The sequence below is a fragment of the Martes martes genome (genome assembly GCF_963455335.1).
Source record: "Martes martes genome assembly, chromosome: 17".
Lineage (NCBI taxonomy): Eukaryota > Metazoa > Chordata > Mammalia > Carnivora > Mustelidae > Martes > Martes martes.
In genome coordinates this window covers 12,232,966-12,254,482 of record NC_137905.1, presented here as the reverse complement: position 1 = coordinate 12,254,482, position 21,517 = coordinate 12,232,966, and the positions used below count along the sequence as shown (strand labels likewise).

Sequence of the window (21,517 nt, the reverse complement as noted above, 5' to 3'; positions counted from 1 at the left end):
GTTGATGCTAAATCATGACTGGACATTTACAAGAAAAGTTTGGGGCAACAGAGTGGTAGTACCCTTCTGGATCATGGGACGACCTTTCGGGAAAGAAGGTGGGGACGTCAGTTTTTCCCCCTTACCTCTTGTCCTTTATTTTCCATTTCAAAGGTAATTTGCAAATTCGGCCTCTTAACCCCCAGTGTTACAGGCTCGGCGCCAAGTAGAGAGCATAGCTCTGTCCCTCCATGTCAGCAATGCCCAGGAGAAAAAAAATGGCCTATTGCTTCTGTGTATGGGATTATCCAGGCCCACGTGCTTCAGAAGAAACTGCTGGGACAGTGTGGAGGATTTGAAGTTATTATTTAGTAATACCTAGCGTCTGTGTAGCATTCATGTTCCTTTTGCCATAGAACGCCGTCCTCCTTACACCAGCCCGCCTGTCGCCCAGCTTGGCAAGCAGGGCGCACGCCTGGCAGTGAGGCTTCCTGGGCGCCGTGTGCCGGCTCTGCGAGGTCGAGCTCACAGCAGGACCCCCTCCATAACCCCGTAAGTGAGGAGACACACATAGCCCAGCGGCTGCTCACAGGGACCACTCAGTGCACGCAAGCTGCTGTCGGTCACCCGGTGCAAGAGCGGGAGCCACAGGCTGAACGGGGAGCCTCGTTCCACATGGGATTTAGGAAAGTGCCGTGCGTGATGCTCCAGAAGTTCAGAGGGAGTCAGTGGGACAAGCAGATGTGGCCGCTCCCTCCCCACCCGCTCCGCTGGCCCACTCTGCGTGACCTGTGGCCTCTGTGCCCTGCTGCTCCGCCACCCCCGACCCCCGTCTCCTGGCCCCCCAAACCCTTCCCCAGCCCTCCTCTTCCTCCCTCCTCATTCCATGCTGCCGGGCTTGATGATACATTTGATTAGCTGCTTCCTCGGGCGCTCGAAGGTTTCTTACCTCATCCGATCCTTGCAAGAGAGAGGCCAAGTCCTCTTTCTTTGCGATGAGAACATGGAGGTCCGGGGAGTGGAGATTACTTAACCACGTCTCGAAGCTGGAAAACCCAGGTCATCTTGTCATTTCCCACTCACGTAATAGTCTGTGAGTTCCTTTTTCATCCTTAACCCTGCCCCCCATTCCAGAGGAAGGTCTCGCAAGTGGCACTAACCCTGCTTTCGCTAAAATGTAGGTCTCTTCCTACCACGGCGCTGCTTCCTCTCCCGATGTAATGTTTCCTCACCCACCTCTTCTTAAAACCCTGTTCTGAGGTGTTTTCCCAGTTCCCACTGAGCAGTTAACCCAGTTTCAACCCTGTCTCCCCAGAGATAACATCAGACCGCACAGGTTAAGGGCTCCGTCCCCCGAGACTGGCCCCCACTTCAGACACCAGTCACAAGTTCAGGTTTTCACTTCTGCTTCTGCCTGACTGGCTCTTAATGAGATGTTCCCATGATCCCCTTCTCAAGTTCATTTAGTTTGCTAGAGCAACTCACAGGACTCAGAGAAACATTTTACTTACTTGATGACCACTTTATTATAGAAGGATATAACTCAGGAACAGCCAGATGGAAGAGATGCAGAGGACAAGGCATAGGGACAAGGCATGGAGCCCCCGTATCTTGTCCTGGGGTGCCAGCCCCCCTGAATCTTCATGTATTCACCGCCCTGGAAGCTGTCTGACCCCCACCCTCTGGGGGCTCTATGGAGGCTTCATTGCACAAGCGTAATTGATGGAATCAGTCGCCATTGGTGACTGACTCCATCTCTGGCTCCCTCCCCTCCCCAGGGGTTGAAGGGTAGGACCAAAAGTTCAGATCCTCTAATCAGCTGGTTGGTTCCCCTTGCAACTAGCCCCCATCTTTAGTTTACCAAGGAAGTTTCCCAGAGTCATCTCATTAACATAAATGTTGGTGCCTTTGAAAGGGACTTGTTATGAGTAACAACAAGAGGTTCCTTTCACATTATAGCTCTGGAGCTATTCGGGAACCCGTGACAAAAGACCAAATACTACTGGTCTTATTATGTTAGGAAATTCCCAGGGTGTTAGGAACTCTGTGCCAGGAAGGGGACGAAGACCAAATACATAGTTCTTACTGTAAATCACAGTATCACGTGTAGTCGGCTTGTTCTTCCTGGATAGAAAGGACTTTCAATGGCCTGCTAAGAAATCTGACCCGCCTCAGCCCCGCCCCTTCAAGTGTTTGAGCCTGAGTCTTCTTTAAGGCCTCTTTCTCTTTACAATGAGGGCACTGGCCTAACCCTGGGAGTCTCACCTTGGTTTGTTTTTCTGGGACATAAATGTCCAATGACGTTTCCTTGTAGACCTTCTCGTTGGGTGGCCTACTTCCCAGTACCTTAGCTATAACTCGACTCTCTGTCCTGCATTCAAGGAGTCATGTTGGGACGCGGGGGTGAGTGATGCTATTATAGTGATAACCATGAACCTGTTCTAGGTTATCAGAAAAGTAAGTAATGCGGGGCATAAGGCCTCCTCTCAGTAGCACCAGTTCTCGTCAGCACTTCCCAGTGACTATATCGGGGCCCGGTGTTGGAGGAGCTGGTCCAGGGCACATCCAACCTGATGTGCTCTCAGCTCTGAGCCCTCAGCCTGCAGACAGGATGCTTACGTGTAACAAGTTGAAACTAGAAATGTCCTGTAGTCATTTAAGGTGTCATAAAACCTTGGTCTTTTGAGCCCGAAAAAAAGGCGAAAAGAACTCTGAAGAAAAAGAGACAATCTCCCAATGGTTGGTAATTCTGTGGAATGTTCCTTAATATTAGTTTATGGGCATGCGGGCACGACCAATGCTCCAAAGGGACTTAGGGTAGATGTGAAGACATCCTCGTTGTGCAAGACTCAAGTTCCTTACTCAACTGTCCACCGCATGTATCACACTGGGTCTGTGGATTTCCGACCTGGGTTAGAAAAAAATCAGCCTGGCACATCTGAGATCTGGTTTTGCCAGAAAACAGGGGATGGACCCTCCGCCCACCATGTTTCTTTTCAGTCTTCTGGTTTTGTTATTAATGGATTCATAACCCGCCCAGAGATCAGAAAGTACAGCCCTTGCTCAAAGCTTGGCCAGGATCCTTGGATTAATAGCACTTGTTAGACTTTTTAGCTGAGACACAGGATGCCCACGATCTTTGAGGAAGGGGGTCAGGGGAATAGGGACTGTGCCCTGGAGTCTGAGGTCCACTTTGTCCATAGTTAACTGGACACTGGATTTTCTGTCTCGTCCTATAGTTCATTGTCACTGAAAAGAGGAGGGTTTGGAGAAGACTTTGAGCAAAGTGCTTATGCCCTACATGGGAACACAGGAGCTGGCTTGCTTCCTGTCTCTACACCTGCAGCTGTCAAAGTCCAGGGCTCTCCATATAGAGTGAGCAAGGCCCTGGGAAGAAAAGTGTGACCTCCGCCTCTTACCTGTTTCATAGGAAGTGTTGCCGATAGATGTTACCAGCATTCAGTGAAACTGGGCATTGAACGCTTTGGAGAGTTAACAGGATAGTCAGATTTTCACAAGATTTAGATGTGCTGTATTGGACCTAGGAAATCCAGGCTTGGGGACAGGTAGGAATTACGGTCACAAAAGGGAGAAGCTGCAATGTGTGAAATTTGATGTGGACAAATGAGTAATAACTTTCCAGTGATTCTAGATCCTTTTGGTAGAATGGAACAGAACCGATCATTTGAAAATAATTTCAATAAAAATAAAATGGGGGAAATTGGAAATTGTTTATCTTTAAAAAGGTTTATAAAAAAAATAAGTCGAGGGACTGTGTTCACTTAATTGAGTTCAGCTCAGAAGATTCTCAGCAGAAATCTCCAATACTGGTACAGTTCCGACGGAACTGCTCGGATGTATGAGCAATCCAGACTCCCGTGGTGGTGGGACAGCGGGGTCACACCACCCTGTGTTCACCGGGTCTTGTGCAACAGCTGTTACTCTTAGTGGCACACGGCCAAGGCGCGCATGGCATCTGGGAATGCTCCAGAGGGCCACCCTGCTGCTCCGCACTCTCAGAGGACAGCTGCCTGAGCCACGGGGAGGCCCGGTGGGACGGAGGTGCTACCTGGTTCGGGGGGCGGGGTCAGGCCTGACGGCTGTCACGCTTCCTCCCACAGGTGCCCAGCCCAGTGGTTTGAGGGCTGTGAGGAGGAGGGCTATTAAACGCTTTGTTACCCCAAGACTATTGATTTGTTTGCCTTGATTGCATCCCTGCCTATCCCTGCTGCCCACTAGAGCCCCTTGGGAAAGGGTCTAAAGGAAAATAAAACTCAAACCAGCCCGGGCCTTCAGCCCAGGCCGAGGGGCCTGGCAGGGACAGCACTGGCGGGACAGGGGGAGTTGGGAGGTTATGATAAAATAACAGAATGAACGAAGGAGGGATCGGATCTAGGGTCTATCTAGATTGTAATCCTCCACGTTGGCCCTGAACCCCCTGGCCATAGCTGTCTTGGGGCCTCTGTGTTGGTTGTGGGTGTGCTTGGCTTGGAGGAAGTGTTTCATACTGTTCTCCTCTCTTGCAGGTTTCAAGTGCCCCATTTGTTCCAAGTCTGTGGCTTCTGATGAGATGGAAATGCACTTTATAATGTGTCTGAGCAAACCTCGCCTCTCCTACAATGGTAAGGATTTGGTGGGGGGACCTTCTGAGGGAGGGTCTTGAGTTGGTGCGGCTCCAGGCAGCGTTGTCACCCCGTTCTCCGGCGGGAGCGCCTGCGTGGTGTTGAGGAACTGACTGTTCAAGGGATCTTGGTGCAGCAGCTGGGAAGGAAGCAGAGCAGAACAGCAAGGAAGGCCCAGGGGTCAGGCCTGCGGCCCTGGACAGGCTCTCGGTTTGCTCAGTTAGGCCTTTGCCCATTTATGCACCTACCATCAGGGGGCCTGGGGAGAACACCCCCTCCTTGGGGGAGGAGGCTTCGGTGCGGCTGGTGTGCACAGCACGATAGCTTCAGCGAGCGGACACCCTTCAGGGAATAAAAATGCTAACCTGCCACCTAGTCAGTCCACCAAGGCCACACTGCTTCCTACCTTGGAGGCTGCCTCAGAGCTGAGCAGTGAGTGCAACAGGGGTAGACTCACCAGGCCAGGCCGTCCCGTGAAACACGGTACCTCTGCGGATGAAGGAAGTATCCGCATGGGCCTGGTATGCTGTGGGTCAAGATTTGGGACCCAGCCGATCTGAATTCAAAGTCTGCCTCCATCACTTCCAGACTGTACAGTCTTACACAAGCTGCTCAGCATAACAGAGCCTTGGTTTTCTGTCCACGAAATGGGACTGTCATAACCTGGCTCTTAGGTTTTCTGTCCAAATGAAGTAAGATATTTACACCTCAAAACTTTCAGAACCTGGCACATGGTCAGTGGTCAGGAAGTTACAGCGGCCATTGATTGAGACAGTCACCCTCAAAGATGTGAACCCCTCCGTGAGTTTCCTCTTGTCATTTTCCAGAGTGGACTGACCTCTCTTTAGTGCTGGGTGCTGTGGGCTGCCAGCAGCTCTCTGGTCTTCCACTGTTACGTGCTTAATCTGGTCTTCAGACCACGTTCACCGGAGAAATGCGTCTTCTACCAGAACAGGCGCTGGATCTGAGGGGCTTGTGTCCCAGCCCTGTCACTGGGCTCCTCCCTGGGGTTGAAGTCAGAGCAGCCCTCGGGAAGGATTCTGCAAGTTCTCAGTCTGTGGACTGGATGGGAGGTGAGCCTGGGATCACTTGAGCCCCATCCTGACAATGAAAGTGTTCCCGGGTAGACTCTCCTTCCAGAGCTGTCCTTGGCCTCCTGCCTCCTCAGACCCAGATGCACTCCTGCCTCCACACAACGTTAGTCTAGGGAGGCCTGATGATTCCAGATTGCTCCTACGAAGTGCATCTGACAAATCTGATCTACTCCTGCTCCTAAAAGCATGCCCTACTGTTCTCTTATCTCTTACTTACTTGCTTAGCTGAAATTCCTGCATGCACTTGGGCAGGCCAGTTACCTTCTTGTCCCAGCTACCCTCAGTCGGTCTTACTTGGTCGGGTCAGAGGCTGCAAGGCAAGCTGTGGCCCCCGCCCCTGCCCCCAGTGTTTCCATCCCCTCTATTTCCCACCTGGTGCCCAGGAAACCCCTGTTCTGCCCTGAGGACACCCTCTCCCTGTCCCCAGACATTGACTGCTGCCATTCTCTGAAACATTGTCATGTGGGCTCTGGGCTTCCTGTCAGACTCGTCAGTGCACGTTCCTTAAAGGATGCTCCAGCTCCACTTGGTTCCGTTCCTCGTCTCTGCCTGGGACCATGGAGGGTATCGACTCTTCTCCCGTTGCCCACAAGGGCTGTGGGCAACACAGCCGTGTTCTCCCCAGCCGTGGCCTCAGAAGCTGTGTTCACTGATTCTCCACATGTGCAGAGCCCTCATGAAGACCGCTTTTTGTCCTGTGGGTGGCTGGGGAGAATTCTCAGTAGACACTGCCTTGCTGTCATAAGAACACAAAGCAGCCTCAGAGTGGGCTCCGTCCTAGAGGACTGGGTTCTTGACGTCATCAGGGAGAACTTTGCAAGGGCAGCTGTGGAGGACAGAGCGCTCTTGGGGCCACCTGTGTGACAGGTACCCATATACCCCATTCATTGAGCTGGGAAGGTGAGGGCCTTATAAATGCCTGGTGCTGCCCAGAGCTCTCCTCTGTGCCCACAGCCACAGGGCAGGGCCCCCTCTGCCTGTCCCCTTCACTGCTTGGTGACCCAGTCTGAGCACATGCCACCTGCAGAAGTCACAATCACAGTCCCCTTAGAGGAAGAGGAAGTTGGCCAACCAGCCCAAGACAGAAGTGCAGCTGTTCCCATCCTGGTCCCATTTTGCCCTCCTCCTCTAATTGAAAGCTACATCTTCAGGATGTGTGTGTGTGTGTGTGTGTGTGTGTGAGAGAGAGAGAGAGAGAGAGTGTGTGTGTGTGTGTGTGAGTGTGTGTGAGAACTAGAGGCTTTAAATTCAAGGTTCTCTTCTGCAAAAGCCAATCCTTCCCAGCAGAGGCAGGGAGCAGTGTGTTGCATCTGGTCCTGTCAGTGGAATTTGACTTAAGGCCATGAAGATGCTTCAGAAATGACGGCCAACCTCTCCCTGGACACTTACACATTAATGGCCGGGCTCCCGGGAGCCAGTCTCTATGTTTGCTGAAGACATCTGAACCTTCCAGATAAGAGAAGGTGTTTGCCACCTGGAGTGGCAAAGTCTGGAAAAGCTCTGGAAGTCTCCAGAGCTCGTCTAGGGCCTGTTCTAGTTCACATGAAGGACAGGCCTTTCAGGGGCCATAGGCCAACCAAGTCAGGGCCTCTGGGTGTTTATTTTGGTTTTGCCAGTAACATACTTTGCCCATGATTTCTCATCACCCCATCCTCCCCACCTTCTACTTTATCTTTTCTGTTAAAAAGAAATGTGAGAAGACTTAAAGAATCTATAAAGTGTGGAGCTCCTGGAATCATCTGGAAAGTGGGCAAGATGAGCCTTTCTTAGTGGATAGAGAACAAAGTGCCATTTTCTTATGAAGATTCACCAGAACTCCTGGTCACTCCCCTGGAGACTTCTCATTGACACACACATACATAACACTTTGTAATTGCTGGCACTAACTGGGGGAAATTTCTAGAAAATTTACAGTGGTTATATAAGATGAAATTTAGTTAACCACCAAAGGAAAAAAAGTAGAAACCTCCTAAATGAGGCAGAGAGAAAGCAGTATTTTTCTTATTATGAGGGTTGGCCTGAGCCGTGGGCTGGAAAGCCTCCAGTAGCGGCCTGCCAGATTAAAAAAAAAAAAAAAACAAAAAACACAACAACTTAAGGAGGGCAAGACTAGTTTAACTGGTCCACCCAGTGCTCAAGAGAAGCGCGAAGAGCAGGAACTGGTGCTCCCAGGGCAAGCACCGGCTTGGAAGGCTTTTGAGTTGCCTACGCCATGCAGAGGGTGCAGAGAGCGTGCAAGACCCCAGAGCAGTGAGCGCTCCATCCCTCCTCCTCCTCACCCAAGGGCCGCTCTGAACTCAGGACCCCTAGGAGATGAGGGGGGAGTTGGTCCGTCCCACTTCTGTGGGTAAATGTGGTGAGCTTTAATGGGCCTCTGATTTCTCTCCCGTTCCAACATCTGTTTGTAGTCCTGAGAGCGGAGACCTCGCCCTCAAGAATATGCACCCCAGGGGCACCTGGGTGGCTCAGTGGGTTAAAGCCTCTGCCTTTGGCTCGGGTCATGATCCCAGGGTCCTGGGATCGAGCCCCGCGTCGGGCTCTCTGCTCAGCCGGGAGCCTGCTTCCTCCTCTCTCTCTGCCTGCCTCTCTGCCTACTTGTGATCTCTGTCTGTCAAATAAATAAATAAAATCTTTAAAAACAACAACAAAAAAAGAATATGCACCCCGGTTTCGACCTTCACGTTGCTCAGCTGGCAGAATGAGCCTTGAGATGGGCTGGGGGACCTGATTTTGTTGTGAACAGAAGAGAGTCCTAATACCGTGACGAGGCGGGCACAATAGATGGCCAGCTGTTCATGGAAAGTTTAGGAGACCCTGATTCCAAGACCAGCCAGGGGTCTGTGGCTCCAGTAGATTCTGGGGTGTTTCAGGTTCCTTTGCCAGCAGCACTAAGGGAAGCTTAGTGCCTGGTAAAGCAGCTTCAGGAGATGCTGTGCTCTCTTCTGGAGTGCAAACCATGCCCTGCGTTTCAGGTCCTCACGACCCTCTCTCTTCCTCTCTGCCAAAAGTCGTTGCCCCCAACTTCAGGGCTCTGAAGATGCTGCGTGTCATGCAAAGTTTCTTTAAAGGAGCGAGAATCTGACTCCCCTAAAAGCAGAAATACCTCCTGCTAGTTTTCCCCGAGCCAGCAGACGTGTGTGAATGGTGCTTACTTGGCCTGCGTCCCTGCTGAGACCCTGTGGTTGGGATGGAAGTGCCTTTTCTTAGGCCTGGAGGAACCAGGTCCTGGCCGAGGAGTGTGCCCAGCCCAGTGGGGCCCTGCCAGGGGCTATTGTTAGACCTGCGGCAGTGCCAGACTCAGAGGTGTCCCCTCCTCCAGGAGGGAGGGCCGGAGGGAGCTCCAGCAATGCTGACCAGTGGGCTGCTGGGTGAGTGAGGAACCAGCGGGCCGGAGACACACACGGGCTTGCCACAGTGGGGACACAAGAGTCAGGTGGCTGCAAGAGAAGGGACGGAGTGGGGTCGCCGTGGGGAGCCCCATTGAAGAGGAAGCCCTCCGGGCCTGAGCTTTATCGGCTGACTCTCGCGGGGCTTCCATTATTGGAGCAGTTTGGGGTGTCTGGGTGGGGCTGCCACCGCTGGTAGGGGATCTCTCTGCTCGAGGTTTCCCCTTTCCCTGGAGATTTCCCAAGAAGGGAACTCGCAACACCTGGCACTGATGGCACCACCCGGCACTGATGGCACCACCCCTCCCTAACCCGCAGGAGACGGGCCGGCAGCTCTGCATTTGCTGGGGAGGCTACAGGGCCAGGCTCCGCTGCCCCTGGGCTGGCAGTGAGGCCAGGAGGTGGAGCCAGTGTCCGTGTCATTTTTTAGGGGTTCTCCTGGCTCCTACCTTCCTTGCCAGCACTAGGAGAAACGCATTATGTATGGTCCTGCCCTCAGCGGCTGACTCTGAGCTGTACAAGCTTCAGCCTCACCCCCCACACCCATGACGCCAGCAGCTCTGGGCATCCCCTGGGGAGTGTGGGGGCTGGGTCTCTCCACAGGGCAGCACAGCCTCACAGTGGCATTCGGGGGGTGGCAGTGCCGCTCCCTGCACCTAGGCTTCTCCACCCTTCTTGGGCCCTGCATGCACAAATCCACAAGGAGAGAAAGCTGAAACTGAGATGGCTGGTGCTTTCCAGCCTCAAGGGAAGAGACCCTGTTACCTGGTCTCTTGGAGACCAGGAGAGGAGGTAAGGTCACCAAGTAGAAGGAACTTGTCTTGGAAGCCATGGCCACTTACCAGCTACATGGGCTGATTCAGAGACACCCCCTCCCCGCCTGCCCTAAGGGTCTTTAGCATTCACTGAGATGTTTCTGTGAAGTCCTGCCATACAGCTGACCCCAAAGAAGTGAAGCCTCCTTTCTCTCCTCATCCTAGATCTTTCTTTAACAAACAGCAGCTATCAAGAGTGCTCCCCCTGTATCTCAGGGAGAGAGCAGAACTAAGCAGTCACCTCCCACCCTGCCCTACCCCAGCCGCTGCCCAGGCATCACCCCTCCCCCTGCTGTGGCGCTGGAGAGCTTTGCCTCTGGTTTGGCTCCCTGGTGTAGTTGGAGGGACAGGCATTGGCATCATTGAGCATCACCCCCAGCCAGACCAAACACTTCGAAGACCCCCCCCCCTTGGGCAGTGACATTGGCTTTGCGCAGGGCATCAGGAAGCTTGGGCGGGGCGGGGGGCAGGGGGCGGTGGTTAAGAGCCAGTAAGACAAAAGCAGAAGGCAGAGCTTCATTTCTGGTTTCTCAACAACCAGTATCGATTAAGGCCCCCTCCTGTGGGTACCTAGGGATACCAAGGGACATTTGCATCTGTCTACCAGGTGGCCTCAATTTGTGCCAGGCCCAGGGTCCTCAGCTTCAGGCCTGGAGGTTCCCAACAGCGGGCAGCAGCCTCCTGCAGAAAGGGTGTGGAAATCACATAGGAACCTGTTGATAGCCAGGCATCAGTTTCAGCCACGTCCACCCCCCTGCTGAGATCCAGGGACATCTGGGGGCTGCTGATTCCAGAGCTCCAGGGACTGGGACAGGAAGTTTTACTCAGCCCACTCAGGCCTGTGGCCGGATCTGTGTACCTCCTGTTTTCCGCTCCGGGAAGAATGCCACTCCCTGGGCACAACACTGGGTGTGGACACCGCTGGCCTCCCCACACTGTCAGGTTCCCAGCCCCCAACTCCTCCCTATCCTCACCACTCCAGGCCACGGTGAGATGGGCTCCCCACCGTGTGCCAACTGGGTGGGCCAGCCCCCAGTTCATTCCCACCCTCGCTGCAGCCTCAGGCTGGCTGGTGAGGCACAGCACGGTGCTGTTTACGAACGTGCTTTGCGAAGTGTCATGTGCTGGTAGTTGATTGTTAGGACAAAAATGCATCTGACCTTCATGTGCTCAAGCCTGAGTCCTTGGTAAGAAAAAGGAACCGCCCTTGTGCCTGCTGTCTCCTACACCTGGCCCTTCCCTCAGTGGCATCCAGTATGAATAGAGAGGAGGGTCAAGTCCAGTCCTGTTGAAGAAGCAAATCTCGAGTTTTATCTCCATTCCCGGCTCCCACCCACTAGCTCCGTCACCTCTACCCTGGCCAGAAGCCCGTACAGGTGGAGAGCACAGCTGGCCGAGCAGGGAGCTGTTTGGAACCCAGGGAATTCCAGCCTAACCCCTTGGCCTCACAGCTGGGGTGCCAGTCAGTGGGGGGAAATGGAAGGGATGATAACTTGGATCTGTAATCTTACTGCCTCGCAAGGAAAGGAACTCAGCCATTAGTGTGGAGAGGGGGGCGTGAACGGGACCCAGGGCCCACACTCCCTGTACCAATGAGACTCGGAGGCAGGGAGGGCAGAAGTCAGCGCCCAGGAATGTCTACAAGACAGCTCTGCCTTCTCAAAGCCAGACCGGTTTTCCTCCCATCCTTATTGGGGTTTTTTCCTGCAATGCTTTATTTTGAAAGTGTCAAACATAGAGCACAGTTTGAGGGTTTTACCGGGAACGCCCAGATCCCCACCAGCCGCAGTCTGCGTTTCCCTGCAGGCGCTCAGTCACTTGGCTCCGTCCACCAAACCCATCTTCCCCGTCGACACGTTTCAGAGCCACATGAAAACACCAGTACGTTTCCTTCTTGGGGTTTTTAATTCTACAGGTAATGCACGTGCAAGTAAATTCAAAAACACATAAAAACATTCTGCTTCTAGTCTTCCTTGCCTTCAGCATTGAAGTGTAGCTCCTCCAGATGTTTTCTGGGCTTACGCGAACGCACAGAGACACGCACATACTCAGTAAGGAGGGTATCTGGTGCCGTAGGACATGGGACCGTGCCCTTTTGCTGATCCACCGCTTGCCACATTGGGAGTCTGAGGTGACTACTGGCAGACTGATGATGCGCCATCTGCTTTTTCTGTTCAGGTGGGCCTGTGGGTTAGCCTGATGTTGGCAGGGGACGATCCCAGGTCGTCATGGCCGGGCAGCTGAGAGTGACTTTTCCCACAGCTCATATGCCCAGGGACGTCAGTACTGAATTGTTCCTAACTTGGGCTTTTTGGTCAGGGTTCCTGGTGGGGAGCTTTAAGGCACTTTAGCCCTCTAGGCCTTGAAGAATCCTCATTTTCTGGGCCCCAGATGTTTCCCTTCCCACCAGAGCAATCAGAGGGAGGACCCAGAAACAGCAAGGTGGGGGGCACCAAGTGAAGGGTTTTGGGCCCTGCAGAGGCAAGATGTTTGACTTCTCTGGCTTCCGTGTCCTCCTTGGCAAGACAGGGATGACACATACGTCCTGCCTCGCTCATGAAACTGCGACTCAGTTGAACACACACCATCTCGGTGTGTGCCACTGGCGGTGCTCGAGAACAAGTAGTGAGGAACTGATCCTGTTTCCAGCTTGCCTTTCTCCACATCCATCACCCCCCTCCTTGGCATTTCTCCTGTGGTTTGGGGAACTTCTGAGTAACCTTGGCTTCCCTCACCCTTGCACCTGCCTTTCAGATGTTAGAGTTAACCTTGTGTTCTGTCTTCTGCCTTCTTGGATTTCAGCTGAATCTCTATCCCACGTCTACACTTGTCACCCACGTCTCTCTTCTAAACCCCAGCTCTAGACTGCAGTGGACTCCTGGAGGTTTCCATTAGCATGTCCCAATGGAGACAGCTGGTCAGCACCTCGCACCCAACTCTGAACTCACTTCTCATGCCTGACCTTCTCTTCCTGGGTCCCCTCTCCTAGGCACGAGCACCTGCCACTTGCCCAGCTGCCCTCGTCAGCACATGCCATCCCTCCCTCCTTGCCCCCATGGCTAGTGCAGGCCCTGAGTCCTTCCCTCCTGCACTGCTGCCTCGGCCTCCCAAGCGGGCTCCCCATCTCTGAGCTCTGCGAGCCCATCCTCCAGTATTAGCAGAGACCAGCGGTGATCAGAATGTATCTCCAGAGGCTCCCGGTGAACCAGATGAAGCCTAGACACCGCAGCAGAACACGAGTTCGTCCTGGGGGTGTCTGTCTCACCCCAGCTGTGGCTCCCATGTCTCTCTGCAGACGCTTTAGCAAACTTCCTGCTTTTCCCAGTGCACAGATGTTGTTCCCTTTGCCTGAAATGTCCCCGCCCTGATGGGGCATCAGCCATCCCTTCTTACCTGGGCTTTTATGCATCATAAGGCTTCCTAGAAGTTCGTGTGCTGTTCATTTCCATTTTCTTGTCTGCCTCCTCTGTGAGACTGTGACTTCAGTCCTGAGGCTGTGGCTTCTTCGCGGAGTTGCCAGTGCCCAGAATGTCATAGAAGTTTAATAAGGGGCTGCTACCGCAGCCACTGTGCTCCCCCTGTGTGCTCAGGCTTTTCCAACCATGGCTGTGCGAAGGGCCTGGGGTTTCCAGTAGCTTCCTCCCATTCCTTTTTTTGTGGGGGACCTTTTCTTCTTTTTTAAATTGAGTCGTAGTACCATTTAGAACCTTCCCAATGCTACCACCACCACCATCTCTGTCTAGTTAGGATTTTCCAAAGAAAGCCCCTTGCGTGATTGAACTTTTACCTGAAATAGAGTCCATCTCACAGAGCCAGAGGGTAGAATAGTGGGTCACCAAGGCCAGGGGGACGGGGAGATAGGGAGGTGCTATTCAACAGGTGCAGAGTTTCAGTCATGTCAGATGAGTAAGTTCTGGAGATCTGGCTGCAGTTAGCAGTACTGTTGTGCACTCTTGAAGATCTGTCAAGAGGGTAGATCTCATCGTAAGTGTTCTTTTTTTTTTTTTTTATTTGACAGAGAGAGATCACAAGTAGACAGAGAGGCAGGCGGGGGGTGGGGGCGGGAAGCAGGCTCCCCACTGAGCAGAGAGCCCGACGCGGGACTCGATCCCAGGACCCTGAGATCATGACCCGAGCCGAAGGCAGCGGCCCAACCCACTGAGCCACCCAGGTGCCCCCATCGTAAGTGTTCTTAAGAACACCACCAAAAGTGGGGATGAAGAACACCCCTACCCCATAGAGCAGTCACCCCCCAACCCTCCTGCCCCAGCCCTGGGCCTCAGTCTTGTCCGGTTTGGCCTGTGCTGCACATTTCATAGAAAGGAGTCGTTGAATAGGGGACTTCTTGTGTCTGGCTTCCTTCCCTTCGCGTGATGCTCTCCAAGTCCATCCACACTGCAGCCCGCATCTGTGTCCGCCCCTTTCCCATGGCCGAGTGACACTCCGCTGTATGGATGGCTCCCATTTGTTGATCCAGTTCTCAGCTGGGGGCGCCAGGGCTGTTTCCACCCATCGGCTGTTGTGAGCAATGTTGCTGCGGACGAGCTCACCCCAGCCCCAGCCCCAGCCCCAGCCCCAGCCGTAACTAGAGCTCCCGCCTCTTCCATCCTCTCACCTCGCACCCCATTGCCGTGCTTTGCCAAACCAGAACTCCAGGCACCTGGTCCACGTGTATGTTTGGGGGAAGGTCTCCTCAGGGAGGCAGCTGGCCTCTGCGACATACCTGTCCCCGCCCGAGCCCTTTTCATCCTTCATCCCCTGGCCACTTTCTTGGTGATTGGTCCCACTTGGTCTTGAGATCACTGACGTGCAGTATGCATGTCTTGTCTCTGCAGGGAGGGCTTTCGGGTCAGTGAACCCTTGGGTTCCTGTGTCACTCACACAGCCTTGCCCACTTAAGGTGGCCCAAGCGGTCCCAACCAGTTCCTAGACCTGTGCCCGCTTTGTGCCACCTGTCTGCTAGTGACTGACCGTCTTTCGCTCTCCTCTGTCCCCCCCTTTGCAGATGACGTACTGACGAAAGACGCGGGTGAGTGTGTGATCTGCCTGGAGGAGCTGCTTCAGGGGGACACGATAGCCAGGCTGCCCTGCCTGTGCATTTATCACAAAAGGTATGGAAGGGCCCCCGGGGCCGGCTCAGCTCCATCTGCGATCCCAGAGGGCTCCTTCCCTGCTGCTGGGGGAGGGGGACACCCTCACCACTAGCCGTTCAGTCCCCTCGGGTGGTGGGATATCCTCTTTGCCAAGGGCTCTAAGTGGGGGCAGAGCAGGTCTCTGGTGTGATGGCCTGGATGGTGAGGGCTGACAGGGAGACCTGCGGAGCCCCACAGGCGAGAGGCACTTAAGATCCCACCCGGAAAGAGGTTGCTTCTGCATATGTCTCCCTGAGCCTTTTCTTCCTCCACGGGCCACTCCACAGCACGAGAACTGTCGTCTGTGCCAGAGAGCCCGCACAGAGTGCTAGTGCATGCAGCCCCTGTCCCTTCTCCCCCAAGGGCTAGAGGTAGGAATAGCCAGGACTTGGGCAGCCACGGCACGAAAAGCTGCTGGAATTAGCAGGGCTCCGAGTCATTCTCAGGCTCCAGTACGAGCCGGGTTCTTGCTTCCAGCTAGAAAGAAGACACCTCTTTTCCCAAGACGGGAGGACACTCTGTGCCATCTGCTCTTGGCTCCCTGAATCCCAGAACTTCTTCTGACACACAGGCTTTTTCACAGCCCACCTCACAGGGCTACTGGCCACGAGGCGGTGGTGGTGCCTGGCACACAGATGTGGCTGGTGCATGAGAGGCTCCAGGTTGGCCCCGATGGAGGGGGTCTTGGCCTGGGTCTGGCACAGATTGCTCCAGCCCCCCAGGGAGGCACCGCTCAGAACCAGAAGATGGAAATGCTGGGCTCTAAGGGAGAATTATGCATATTATCTACCTGGTTCCTATGTTTGAAAATACCCAGATGTTGGCTTACAAATCAGAAAGCTCTCTTGGGGCAATCTCTGTTTCCTGTCTGGTTCAGATGGTTCTTTCTCTAAACACTGGAGACCAGGGTTTCACTGTCAGCCTCCTGTCTGGCCCTGTCTGACCCTCCCCAGCAATGTGACTGAGCCAAAGGGCTGGTCCTCCCCTTCCCATCTCCTCCAGGAAGGGTTCTGTGCCATCTGCTGACCACAACCGACCAAGCCATGTAGAGCTTGGCGGGGGTGGGGAGGGAGGATGTCTCCTGAGAAGTCCCACTGGGGACAAAGCCTCAAGGCTGCCCCTTTGACCGAAGAGGGGGCTCTCCGGACCCCAGAGCTGGAGCAACAGCCAGCCTGCTGGGTCTTGGTTCCCATTTTCCTGTGCTTTAAGCCCGAGAGATGGTGGGCTCACTGGCCAGCATGGCTGTCCTGCTCTCACCCTCTCCCTGGTAGCTGTTACCCCCCACCACCCTGATCCCATCCAGGCTCCACTCGGCTGAGGCCACGGTCCCTCTCAGGGTCACACTTCCTGCTTCCTGCAGCTCCCAGATCCACCCAATCCTATACCCACCGTGCTGGGCTGATGCCTCAGGCTGAGCTGACATCAGTCTTGGTGTTCTCCCTTCTTGCTTCAAAAAGCGGGTGTCTGGGGACATACTTGTTTTCCCCCAAGGTCCCCATGAGTGAGATTTAGCAAACCCCTGTTCAGAAGCCCAACCCCTGGAGAATACGCCCTAAGGAACAGCCTGGTCAATGGTAACATGTCTCCCCTTGCCACCTCCCTGCCTCAGTTGCATAGATTCGTGGTTTGAAGTGAACAGATCTTGTCCAGAACATCCTGCGGACTGACCCTGCTGGGCTCGCTTGCTGACTCCTCTCAAAGGTGAGCCCGTGGCTGGGGGTGCTCTGGACTCCGGGCCTGGGGTCAGGTCACTCTGGGGCCTGGAGGTTGGGGAGCTCAGGTGCCCTTACACACCCCACCAAGAGGGGAGCATCTTATCAGTTAACGGTTCTGTGAGGGGGCGGGTATGATTCTCCAGGAAGACTGGCAAATACAAACGCATAACCTGATGAAGGAGAAGCTGCTCAGTAGAATTAGATTCGCTGGGAAAAGACCAATGTATTCCAGACATCTAAAGCGAGTCTCCCTGAAGAAGGCTCAGAAAGATCGCGTGGAACGTGCCGGGTGGGAGAAGCAGCGGCGAGCTCTAGGACCAGACACTGGGTTTGTGTCCTGCTCCGCCTCGTGCTGGAGGAGTGGTGAGGGCAAGTCCTGCTTCTCGGGGTCTCTGCTTCTTCGGGGCAGGGGGATAACCTCACTCCCTGTCTCCATACGGACATCCCACTTATTAAACTAGACAGCCTGTGGGACGGTACGCTGTCCTCTGCGGTGCTCATCCGTGATCATGTCACTGCTGGTTCTTTCTGCCTTTAGGCCACCTGCCTCCCACACACACTCACACTCTCACGCACACACCGCTTCCAGATCAGTCTCTGCAGCAGGCCGGCACAGCCTTCCCCACCAGATGTGCACACGTGGTCCCTATCTAACCGTGCGCTCTGACTCCTCGTCTCTTCCCCAGGGCACCTTGCTTCTCTGCTGACCACCCTCTCCTGTCCCCATCCTCCCTGTCCCTTGTGAGTTCTGAGGCGACACTTTCTTTTTTCTGGCAAACGAACAAAACCCCTAGAGAAAACCAAAACCCTGACTCCACCTCATCTCACATCGAGAGGTTTTGGGGCCTCCTTTCTTTTCTCTCTCTCGCTGTCTGTCTCTCTTGTTTTTGTTTGTTTGTTTTGTTTTCCTTTGTTCTTTCATTAGGTTTATTTTATTTATTCCAAGTAAGCTCCCAGAACAGCTGATGATGTCAGACAAATCAGGGACATTTGCTCTTTTTACCTTCCCCTCAAAAACTGAGGACACGGGGAGAAGAAAAAGCAAGGGTGAGAGTGAGGCAGAGGGACTGGGCCGGCGCCGGAGCGGGAGTCCAAACCCCGGCGGGACGTCTGGCTTCGGGCCCCAGAGTGGAACCACAGACGCCTGGCCAGCCTCAGCGGGATGCACGCGGCCGGCCTCGGCTGCCAGAGCGCGACTTACGTGTTCCGGTCCACACAGGGACAGCCAGCCCCCGTTCCTGAGAGGAGGCATCGGACACGGGCAGAGCTGAGCTGGGGACACCAGTGGGAACAGGGCACCCCTTCTGCACTGACTTCCAGAGAATGGTTCTCCCTTTCTCCCTGAGGACACCAAATTGGATGAGAGCGAGTTTGAGAGAAGAATCAACTGCTATCTTTCCCCTCAGCCCTCCTCCCAGGAGGGAAAGGGCATTTTCTTTTACACCTTTGAAAGGCATTGTGGGTCTGTCTAAAGTGTTTACAAAAAAAAAAAAAAAATTATAAAAAAAAAAAGTCTAGTGTCGACTGGTGTTTTCCCTCGTGATGTTTACAGATTGCTGTCTGCTGCCCAGCTAGAGCCCACTCAGTGACAGAGACGAACGGGGCCGCACACACGGTCTCCTCCTGTGCCCAGCGCCATCCCACCCCACCCCCCACCCTGGCCCTGTCTATCACCAACCACTCTGCCTTGGGTGTTTTTTCTTTCTTTCTTTTGTTTTTGTTTTGTGGGGTTTTTTTTGTTTTTTCCCCCTCCATTTTTCTGGCTTGGTTTTGCACATATCTCACCTTGGGACCCTGATATGTAACTTCATTGCCAAAAAAAAAAAAAAAAACCAACCTATCAAGGACCTTTTCCTCTCCCTACCGTTTATCTCTCCCTCCTTCCCTCCTGGTTCTGGTCAGTTCAGAGGATTTAATAATCACAAGTGTCCTGCAAAAATGCCAGAACATTTTTCTTAGACCCTTGTGGATTTTTTGTTTCCAGAAAACTTAAACACACAAAAGACTTATTAAAGGAATATGTACAGTTATCCCTGTTTTCAGGCACTCTGTTTGAGAACATTTTAGCCATTGATGTTCACACGTGGCATCAGCCCATGCAAGATAGGTTTCTGTATTTATATATTAAAATACAAAAAAAAACCTTATAAAATGTTTAAAAAAATGTTCAAAGCTTGGGGGAAAAGCTTTCTTCATTAGTCAAGGTGTTTTGATATGGTATTAAAATGTCTAATAAAAGGTGTACTGTGTGACTTTATTTTAATGAGGTATTGTTACACATTCAAGAACTGGGGGTTGAAGGCCTGTCCCCCACTCCCTCACCTACCTCCTTAGCCTTCCTCCAGGCTGCTACTTGGCCCTACAGGAGTGTGGAGTGGTCCTCAGAGCAGTCATGCCTGAGCAGAGGGAACCTGGCAGGTCAGACCTGAGTCCTTCAGGGTTACTGACCCTCCCAAGCATCCTGGAGTCCATCTGCCGTCACCTGTGGAGTGGTTGTGACAGAACTCTGTCGCAGGAAAGATCTACGGGGGCAAAAGATCCTGCAGCCAGTGGAGGCTGCAAGGATGCAGACTCAGGTATCGGCCCAGTCCCCGCCCTCATCCTCGGCTCCCCATCCCACGTCCTGTCCTGCCTCGCCTGTTGCTCAGTCTGCATCTCAGTGCTGACTCATGGGCATGCTTCATTGAGGCCGAGAAGGAGGCCCTGCTTTGGGGCTGAGCCAGCTCAGAGCCCTTGAACTGGAACCAGCCACTCCGGGCTCACAGGAGTTGGCACACCTCGAGCTGGGCGGGAAGCTCGGAGCAGGGGGTAGCGGCGCATGCCTGGCCTCTGTCCCTGTGCCAGACAGGCTCCTGGAGCGGCATTCCAGAGCCTCCTGCAGAGCCTGTGAAGGAAGGCTCTGGAGGGAGATGCCTCCAAGCTTCTGTGCTCAGGCCCCTCCTGGGGCCTCTCCAGTGCTGTTGCCTGGAGAGTGCTCTGCCTCCCCCAGGCCCTGGCTCTGCAGTCCTCTAACATCACGTGCTTCCCAAAGCACCTACTCTGTGCAAGGGCACCGCAGGCCAGGAGGCGGATGTGAACCGAGGCACAGGCACGCTCGGAGTGTTCAGAGAAATGCTAAAGAATTTGCAGGTCTGAGCCTGGGCCTTAGCGTCAGACCCACCTGGGGTGGGGAACCCCCAATCCCCCCCCCCCGGGGACCGACCCTTCCCAGGGTAGCAAGAGCATGAGCTGTAAACTGTCTGTAGGTGGGCTCCTCTGTTGGGCAGAATGATCTTGGGGGGACAACTTGGCCCTTCTGAACCTGAACCCCAGGTTGGATTGCATTTGAGTGGGGACAGAGCCGCACAACTCAGGTCACCGTGAGGGGCAGACATTCCGCCCGGAAGCCTCTGGCACATGCAGAGCAGGTTCCCTCGTAGATCCGTCCCCGCAAAGAGCACTGTTCTATTCACAGCACCTCCTGCTTCTGCCTGGCAACTGTGTCTCCCTGTTCTAAATTTAATTCCTCTAGCAAAGCTGGCCCTGGAGATCTCCTTGCCTGACCCCTGGGCCTGCAGGCAGAGGCCTCTGTGACCACCTTGGCGGCTTTGGCCCGGGGGCCTTGGCTGCTCCCTGGGTGAGCCAAGTGGTCGTGACCCGGTAGGGCAGGCTGCAGCCCACGCTGGGCGCTATTCCAGGCTCCTGGGGCCTGTCCCTGCCCCACCCCCAGCACCTTGCACTCCCACCCAGCGCACAGCAGCCCTCTGCTGGCTGCAGTGTTCTCAGAATCTACCCAGATTGCTGGCTCCGAGGGCGGGGTGGACCGGGCTGGTCCAGGCTTCCCAGGTAGAGCTGCGCTGTCATTCATGCTCCGTCCAGGCAGCTCTCCCAAGCTCTGTCCTTCCAGGAGGGGAGGGAACCAGCAGGAACTGAGAGGTGGCTAAGGGCCTTGCACACTTTGGGGAGCTTCCTGGGCAGAAGCAGCTCACTAAGACCGTTCAGCTAGCAGGCATTTAACAGTGTTGAGTTTCCTAGGAGAAGGTCCTTATGCTTAGGCGGTAGATGTTAAATTCTATAGGTAAATGGTGTCAGGAAATGTGTAACTCAATTCCAGATGGTTCCCCAGAAATTACACACACAAAGCAAATTCGGCAGAAATAGTCACTTGAATCTTCAGGGGCTGGTATTTCAGTGAACAGTGTGCTTGTTCTTCCAGCTCATCTAAGAAGAGCCGTGCCCAGTAAGGGGAGACACCTCCATTGCAGACTTTCCCCCTGAGCTGGGGGCGAGGCAGCCAAGTGGAGGAGGGGGTGGGGCCAGTAAGCTGTACGCTGCTGATGCTTAGATGGTGCCTGGAGCTGGTCGCTTGGGGAGAGCCAGTGAGGCTTGCCCCCACACCACCCCTTGGCCCAGCGACTGCTTGCAGCCTGGGGGTGGAGACGTCACGGAGGAGCAAACTGGATACAGTCCAGTGTTCGAGTGGCTTCCAAGGACCAAGTTGGGCTGAGAAGTCCCAGGAGGGTGGCCTCTGTCCAGGGCCTGGACAGCTGATGGGGAGAGGCGGGGAGGGGCCCAAGAGGTGGAGGCAGGGAAGGAGCTCAACAGGTGGCTTATGGGAGTGAGGTGAGATAGGAGGGTCCCCCTGGCCTTCCTGCTTTGCTGAGCTAGCACCTTTGCTTAGGGGCCAAGGGAAATGGGCCCGCAGGATAAGCTCCTGGGACGGAGTTTAGAGACAGACTTCCAGGACACCAAGCCAACCCCATCTCCACCTTGGGGAAGTAGGGAGGGGACCCAG

General features: G+C 54.2%; 1 protein-coding gene across 6 annotated transcripts in view; it reads left to right on the top strand.

Annotated features, from left to right (window-relative positions):
* The window catches only part of ZNRF1 (zinc and ring finger 1), a 97,355-nt gene extending 78,371 nt beyond the window's left edge, over window positions 1–18,984 (top strand). Inside the window, exons 2-5 of one of the 6 annotated variants that reach the window (XM_080827728.1) lie at window positions 4,506–4,601; window positions 14,902–15,007; window positions 16,638–16,729; window positions 17,963–18,984. In XM_080827728.1, coding sequence (XP_080683854.1) covers window positions 4,506–4,601; window positions 14,902–15,007; window positions 16,638–16,695 — 260 coding nt within the window. In that variant the 3' untranslated portion in view covers window positions 16,696–16,729; window positions 17,963–18,984. Of the gene's footprint in view, window positions 1–4,505; window positions 4,602–14,901; window positions 15,008–16,637; window positions 16,730–16,886 lie in introns of all 6 variants that reach the window. The other 5 variants (XM_080827732.1, XM_080827733.1, XM_080827731.1 and 2 more) reach the window with 5 other exon arrangements.
* The last annotated feature ends 2,533 nt before the right edge of the window (window positions 18,985–21,517 follow it).